The sequence below is a fragment of the Phoca vitulina genome, unplaced genomic scaffold, assembly GCF_004348235.1.
Source record: "Phoca vitulina isolate PV1807 unplaced genomic scaffold, GSC_HSeal_1.0 scaffold51, whole genome shotgun sequence".
Classification (NCBI taxonomy): Eukaryota; Metazoa; Chordata; class Mammalia; order Carnivora; family Phocidae; genus Phoca; species Phoca vitulina.
In genome coordinates this window covers 8,967,217-8,975,694 of record NW_022589754.1, presented here as the reverse complement: position 1 = coordinate 8,975,694, position 8,478 = coordinate 8,967,217, and the positions used below count along the sequence as shown (strand labels likewise).

The following is an 8,478-nucleotide window of genomic DNA, read 5'->3' as shown; positions in this document are numbered from 1 at the left end:
GTCATGATCCCAGGGTCCTGGGATCGAGTCCCGCATCGGGCTCTCTGCTCCTTGGGAGCCTGCTTCTCCCTCTGCATCTCTCTCTCTCTGTCTCTCATGAATAAATAAATAAAATCTTTAAAAAAAAAAGAACTGCTAGCCTCTGAAACACCAACTTGAAGCTAGTGCCTTTGATGATTCAATCTAAGATCAGCGTATCGGCTCTCTCCTGTAGAGCCCTAAACCTGGCTCCAAGACGCGGGTGGGACGGGGAGAGTTTCTCTCATTCTTCACTAAATACCAGCACACCCCATTTACAAAGCGTGAAACTACATTTCCCAAAAAGCCTTTATCTTTCCTGTCTGTAGAGAGGATTACAGTATCTATGGGGTGTGGTTTTTTTACAGGTCTCGCGAGATTTCATTAACTCATTAAAGAGCCCAGCCGAAAGCCATTTTGTTTTTCAGGGCTCTTTGCAAGGAGACTTGGAACGAAGTCGTAGCAAAGCAGCAGCTGCAGTTGCACCGTTCTGTCTTCAGCTTCAGAATGTTTCCCATAGCCAGAAGCGCTCTAAGTCGTCTCCGAGGTAAGCAAAAACTGTGAGCAAATTATTTCCAACCGCCTTTTACCTATTTGTCCTAGTGGTCTCTCGTGCCCTTTCCCTCCACCTGCATCCCGATTTCTAATCCTGAATGCGCAGTCTCCCGCCTCGCCCCAAGTAATTGGGAAGCCGTCCTTAGCATTTACTTAATCACCCAGTGTTTCTGTTTTGGTTCCCAGCTCACTTTCTGTTACCAGAGTCATAGCATAGCCTTGTTTTTTGTTTTTGCTTTTTAAATTCACTTACCTATGATTTCAGGGAAGGAGGTTCTTGGTGGACACTACTCATTCCTTCTAATTTCGTAAATTTTAGCTTTGAGTACATTTACCCCCAAAGAACTTCCTCTCCAATTCCTGTAACTAATGGAAGGAAACTGGAAATCTAGCTCTTCTCTGGTTTCATTGCAAGGAGACAACCCAAGTGGTGGCCCTGCAGCTTTTATGTTGTTTGTTGGTTTTTTTAAATGAATATTAGCTTATTCGAAAACAATTGTAATTTTTTCTTATCTAAAAGTTTGGCAGGTACAAGGGAATTTGGAGACCAGCCTTATGTATTGAGAATGCACTAGATTGGAAAGAGAAAATTCATTTCCGTACTTGATTTGCAGTGAAGGTGACCTTGAGTAATGTGAGCAGCTGTTTTACATTGAAAGTGACCTTAAGCAATTACCATTTAGCTTCTTTAGCCATCTTTTTATTTTCAGTTTACAGAGTCATTAGTGGTATTACTAGATTGTGTTCTAAACACTCAAGCAGCTTTGAGAATCACCAAAAAAATAGTTGCCCAACTGGTTTTTTAATATTCCAAAAGCCACGTCTGTTATCTCTTTCACTTTGGGCAAATGATTTTTCTCTGAACCTCATTTTCCTGCTTTGTAAAACAGGGGGTTAGCAAATAATTACTACCTCAAACAATTGTTGAGGATTATATGAGATGACCAATAGGTGGTAACTAAACCATTTCTTGTTACAGAAGAGAAGTCTAAAGAAATCCACTTGGGTTACCTGAATTTTGAGGTCATGAGATGTTGCAGAATTGTTTGGTAATTTTAATTTATTTGCCCTTTGAGCAGGTAGGGCCTTGTACCCTAGGAAAGGGAATTTTTTGTTTATTTTTTTTTCAATGTGGAATTCACACTCTCACTTTTTAACTGCTCTAGAGCAGAATATATTGTGAAATGTTTGTAAATTTGCTCATCCCAAGTGTGTCTAAAGGTGAAAAGAAAACCTGGAAGGCAATTAAGAAGAGAAATCATTAATGGTCAAATAACTAGCCGGAAATAACCCATTGTATCACATAGAAGCCATTATATTCTTAAATGCCAGTGAATGGGCAACGTTGCTGTTTCTTTTTTTTGTTTGTTTTTTAAATATGCTTTCCATTACAGGGGCGCCTGGGTGGCTCAGTCCGTTAAGCTTCCAATCCGTGGTTTCAGCTAGGGTTGTTGTGATCTCAAGGGTCTTGGGATCGTCTGTTTCTCTCCCTACTCTTTCTCTCAGATAAATCTTAAAAATTTGATACATGGTTTCCATTACATAAGTACCATTTGAGGCTCTAAAACAATAAGGATTGGGGCGCCTGGGTGGCTCAGTGGGTTAAGCATGTGCTTTCGGCTCAGGTCATAATCTCAGGGTCCTGGGATCAAGCCCCGCGTCTGGTTCCCTGTTCCTTGCTCAGTGGGTAGTCTGCTTCTCCCTCTGCCCCCCCCCCCCACGCCTTCTCTCTCTCTCAAATAAAATCTTAAAAAAAAATAAAACAGTAAGGATCTGTTACTTAGGAAGGAAAAAAAAATCTGGAAATATGTATTTTGCAGTCTTGGCTCTTTGCCAAGCTCTCCTAAGAGCCTCTAGAGGCAGTTTGAAAACTCATTCTACTAAAGTAATAGTAAAGCAAAGTTTTAATGTTATTCTGCTCAAAAACCTTTGCCTCTACCAAAAAAGTGGCCCTCCATTATCCTTTCTAGTTTTATCCCTATTGCTTGTCTGTACACGTCGTCCTTCAAACATAATTTGTTTCCTAGAACACGGGGCTTTTTTTTCCTCTGCTTTTTTTCAGATTTCCCTTTCCTACATCTACATAACCAAATCCTACCTGCTGTTCAGAGTACTTAGCTAATAATCTACTTTTTTTGTATTGCAGCGATTTGTGTATACATGTCTCATATCCACCTTTAGATTGGAGGTTACTTGAAGACAGGGTCAGTGTCTTACACATTTTCATGTACCGTATTTCTTTTAGCATAGTGTTGTATTCGTTAGTAATTATTTTTTAAAAGATTTTATTTGAGAGAGAGAGTGTGAGAGAGAGAAAGAGGAGGGGCAGAGGGAGAAGCAGACTCCCTGCTGAGCAGGGAGCCCGACCTGGGACTGAGTCCCAGGACCCTAGGACCATGACCTGAGCTGAAGGCGACACTTAACCGACCGAGCCACCCAGGCGCCCTCATTAATAATTTTCAAAAAAAAAAAAATCAACATTACTCTAGTTTTTGGAGGGTTTTTTTTTGTAATTTTAAGGTCATAAACATTTGGTATGCTTTAATTTGAAATTCATTTTGAGTTTACCCTTTTATGTTGTAAGTTGCTGAGCACTGCAGAGTAAACTAGTGAAAATTTAAGTCCTAGATATTCAAATTAATGAATAAGAGCCAAGTTCCAGAGGTTTGTAGTGAATGTTACTGGCATCACCTGTTCTGTTTTATCCCCCAAGATTTTATTATGAAAACTTTTAAGACAGAGAAAATTTGGAAGAATTGTATGATAAACACACATACTGCACTGCATAGATACAATTAACATTTTGATATATTTGTTTTCTCACATATCTATACATGTGTCAAATTATATTATTTTTGATGCATTTAAAGTATACTACTTTGCTTTTCGCTACAATATGTTTTAACATTGTATTGAACCGCAAAGTACTATAAAGTTAACATCCGTTGCTTTCCTGATTAGCAATATCTATTACATGTTCTTTTTTCCTTATAATTGATAGATATGCTTCTGTATTCCTTTTTTTTCTTTAGTTCAAAGCATTCCACAAACAATGGCAAGGCAGAGCCACCAGAAAAGGACACCTGATTTCCATGACAAATATGGTAATGCTGTACTAGCTAGTGGAGCCACTTTCTGTATTGCTGTATGGGCATATGTAAGTACTATTGACTGATAATTTTCTATATTAGATGTCTTTCATTCCTATTTATTTTATGTATTCAAAATGTTTTCACAAAGTAGTATACATTTCTAGTTAGGAGGGACTTCAGAGATTTTCTGATGTAATTACCCACCCAGTGCAGGAATTTCTTCCATAGCTTTAAGCATTCACATTCTACTATCATTTTCTTCCTTCCTTCCTTCCTTCCTTCCTTCCTTCCTCCCTCCCTCCCTCCCTCCCTCCCTCCCTCCCCTTTCCCTTTCCCCTTCCCTTTCCCTTTCCTTCTTTTTCTCTTTTTCTTTTTTAAGTAATCTGTATACCCAACATGGGGTTTGAACTCCCAACCCTGAAATCAGAAGTTACACGCTCCACCAACTGAGCCAGCCAGGTGCACTACCCATCATTTTCTTGCAACAAGAAATTCTGATCCCATTTCCATGTATCAACCATTAGATACTAGAAACCAAAGAAACTAGAAAAATTAGATACTAGTTTCCTGGATCTTCTCTTTCAGATTAAACATCCTTAGTTCTGTAAATCACTTTTTGTTACATGGTTTCCAGGGTTTTCACCATCTTGGGTCACCTTCCTTCACTTAATCAGTTTCTCTTCTAAAACTCTGCTCCAGAACGGAGTACAACATTTCTGATGGTTGAGATGTACAGTGACTTGCTTTCATTATTTTAGTTTTTTACATCTTACATTTAACAATCTTCTTACTAGTTGATGTACTTATTGGTTAAAAGGATAAATATGTAAGTTGTTCTTAAAAGATACCTATTAACCTTGCCTTAATAAACAAAAATATTTATTAGCGGGGCTTTTCATTCTTGTTTTAACCTTCCTTAGATATACTGTCAAAATAGGTGTGTGTACTTAATTAGAAGAGTAATTAGATGTTGAACAAATGTGTGATCAGGGGCACTTTTGGAGGTGGTGTTCCTTGATGAAAGGATATTATAAAAGTGCTCTTTGGCAGTATTTAGGTAGTTGTGGTTGAGTGAAGCAGTGTTTGAGGAGGTACTAGAGAAATGTGGAGTAAAAATTTGAATTAATGAAAATTGCTGTCATACTAGCCACATTTCAGTCTTCAATAGCCATATGTGGCTATTGTGTTAGACAGTGAAGATCTAGACATTTCTTGCATCTCAGGAAGTTCTGTTGAACAGTACTGGTCTAGAGAATTAGGACAGCAATTAGCTTTGGCCTACATGGAGGTGGCACTATATCCCAGCTGGATTTCTGTGTGTTTTTAACCTGTAGAGTAGAACACCTTTGTCACTTGAAATAGTCTCCAAGGGAGAGTGGACTCTGGTTTAAACGTTTATAACTAATAGCATTTTAATTCTTACAGACAGCAACACAAATTGGAATAGAATGGAACCTGTCCCCTGTTGGCAGAGTCACCCCAAAGGAATGGAGAGATCAGTAATCATCCCAGTTGGTGTAATACTGAATTGTTTCAAAACCAACTCATAATTGATGCCAAGTAAAAGCACTGTGCACCCATTAAAATATGGCATGGTTGAAGAAATAAAGTACATTTGAAACCTTCGTTGTCGGTTTATTTCTTTTGTAATGAAACCAAGCTTGATCACTTTTCATTTATTTAATCTTAGTGTTACTATTTAAGTGAGATGCTTTACAATTTCTTAAATTTTTCTTTTTTAAAGATTTTATTTATTTATTTGACAGAGAGACAGCGAGAGAGGGAACACAAGCAGGGGGAGTGGGAGAGGGAGAAGCAGGCTTCCCACCGAGCAGGGAGCCCGATGCAGGGCTTGATCCCAGTGGGATCAAGACCTGAGCCGAAGGCAGATGCTTAACGACTGAGCCACCCAGGTGCCCCTTAAATAATTTTCCTTTCTGAGGTAGTATGAAAGTAAAATTGGGCTGTCACCTGGAAGTCAACTTTATAGTAGGCTAAAGTTACAGTTCATGAATAACTGATCACAGAGTTATTCTAGGTCATCTTTGAGTGTCCAGATATTGATTATGCCTACTACATTTCATCTCTAATTTATGTTTATATTTGGAATTGGTATTAAGTCGTTTTTACTCCTGCCAAGAGAACTTGGGGTGTCACCAGACCCAAGGGAAGAGTGGTCCTATCAAATGAACTCTTAGGATGTTTGAAGATTAGCTAGCTCCTTGGCTCCATTGGCATATTAATCTTAGAGCTTTAGGTCTTTCATTATATTTAGGATGTATTAAGGAAAGGATCTGTCAAAAATAGTTTATTTTCACTTATCCAGCTATTGGTGGTGACCTCTGCTGTTGACTTTCTGTAATTATACCAACTTTTTGATGCATGTATTATCCTGAATTCAGTATGACTTTGGATTTTATATGTAAGATGCTAACTGAAGAAAACATCTACACCATGTACTTCAGTACTTCCTTGGTTAAAGGTGTAAAAAGCCTCATTTGTTGTTAGTGCTCAAATAAGCAGAAAATGAAATTTCAGTGGAGTAATCTATATTAGCTAAATTAGAGATTCCAAAATTCACTTACCTATACAATAAGTTTTCAGGTAAATGGCTTTTAGGACTCTCCAAATTTACCTGATGCAGATAAGGATTTATGCATAACCAAACATTTGAAAAATTTTTACTTACTACATGAAATACTAGAAGAATGCTCTCATGGCAGTATGTCTTGTTTTCTCATTAAATGCATCAAAGCCAGTAAGTAATTTCATTGAGTAGGAAAAGTAAGATTGAATGTCCCTGCAAAATAAGTCTGTTGCAAGATTAGTAACTACATGATAGTGCCCGTATTTGATAAAATTTGAATGAACACTTTGATCATATTTAGCATGTTAAAATAGGAGTGAAGTGTACAAATGCATGTAACCCTGAGATGTGATTAAGCAAAATAAACACTTGTCTTTAAGGAAGTTTCAATGTTGCATTAGATTATTTACCTTTTTATTTTTGAATTGGCATTACTAACGACTACAGGTAATTTTCAGTATGATTTGTACCACTTCCGTCAGGTAAGTGATAATTGTCAGCTATCATAGGCAAAAAAATATGACCTTTAAAGATGTCTATTTGTCCATTTGCCAGCATATATATTGCTTTGTGTGATAAAACCTGGTGGTGGTAGTAGGCATTTTTGAACAGGCTTTTAAAGCTTAATTTTGTAGTTACCTTGTCCTGATGAGTAATTCTAAAACTACCTCAGCCACTACCAGAAATGAAGCAGTAGTGTAAGTCTAAATTAGTTTCATCACAGTGTTCTGACCTTGCAGCTTTCCTAATGTACTGAATCAAAGTTTTATCCTTTCACAAATGGCACTCAATTTATCCCAAAACATCATTGAGTGTTTTAATATCTAGAGTGGGAAGGTTGTCAAATTAGTCTTCCTATCAAAAATACGTACATTTGAAGAATTTAGGTAAGTGACTTCAGAAGCATGCCAATCCTTGAAATGTTATTTGTTGGAGGGCTATGAAGTATTTTTTTTAAATTAGGGTGAGTGTCATAAATCCCATTCTTCATTTAAATGTAAGTTATGTTACTATGTGTTTTCTGTTCTTTTAAATTCATTAAATTGGGGCGCCTGGATGGTTCAGTCGGTTAGGCATCTGGCTCTTGGTTTCCACTTGGGTCATGATCTCAGGGTTGTGAGATCAAGACCCAGGTCATTCTCTGTGCTCAGTGGGAAGTCAGCTTGAGGATTCTCTCCCCTCTGCCCCTCCTCAGGCTCGCTTGTGTGCTCACTCTCTCAAATATTTAAAAAAAATAAATTCATTAAACTTACTTAGAACTAGGTACTATAGTAATTGTAGAGGCACAGATAATGAGTTCTCACCCTTGTGACTATTACCTTTATTGGAGATATTAATACCACTTTATAAGCATTTTGGGGGCACCTACTATGCTCAACACCAGAAAACCTGATTACATGAAGACATTCCCTTCTATTTGAAAGCTTAGGTAATAGAGTATATATAACTGTTGGTATGCTTGTGCATTGATAAGGGGGTTTAGGGATGATGCACTTAGAGATGTGAGGTTTTAGAGTGAGGGAAAGTTTCAATGACTAAGGATGTATGTAATAGTCTTGCAGCTCATAATCTTTACATAAAAATTGGTAAATTTGAAGCTGACAAAGCTTTATGGTTTCTGACTTTCAGTGAATTTCTTTGAACGCTTAACTGTATATTGTAAGAAAATTGTTAAATGTAAGATGTAAAAAACTAAAATAATGAAAGCAAGTCACTGTCAACTTGCTAATAATTGGAAGCCCACTTAAAAGCCATCTTAATTTCATGTGATGTGATTTTTAAAAAGATTTTATTTAGGGGCGCCTGGGTGGCTCAGTCGTTAAGCGTCTGCCTTCAGCTCGGGTCATGATCCCAGGGTCCTGGGATCGAGCCCCATGTCGGGCTCCCTGCTCTGTGGGAAGCCTGCTTCTCCCTCTCACTCTCCCCCTGCTTGTGTTCCCTCTCTCGCTGTGTCTCTGTCAAATAAATAAGTAAAATCTTAAAAAAAAAATTTTTTTTTAAAAAAGATTTTATTTATTCATTAGCACGCGCGTGTGCACAAGCAGGGAGAGGGGCAGAGGGATAGGGAGAGGCACGCTCCCTGTTGAGTAGGGAAGCCCAACGTGGGGCTGGATCCCAGGACCCTGAGATCATGACCTGAGCTGAAGGCACTTTTTTTTTTTAAAGATTTTATTTATTTATTTGAGAGAGAGAGAGAATGAGAGACAGAGAGCATGAGAGGGAGGA

The 8,478-nt window shown here is 38.0% G+C and overlaps 1 protein-coding gene across 1 annotated transcript; it reads left to right on the top strand.

The window, feature by feature from the left end:
* Positions 1–418: 418 nt before the first annotated feature.
* On the top strand, positions 419–5,291 carry LOC116621858 (cytochrome c oxidase subunit 7B, mitochondrial). The gene is made up of 3 exons (XM_032387868.1): positions 419–565; positions 3,606–3,730; positions 5,091–5,291. Exons 1-3 carry the CDS (start codon positions 526–528, stop codon positions 5,166–5,168), a joined length of 243 nt encoding a protein of 80 aa, XP_032243759.1. The 5' UTR covers positions 419–525; the 3' UTR covers positions 5,169–5,291.
* Positions 5,292–8,478: the final 3,187 nt, after the last annotated feature.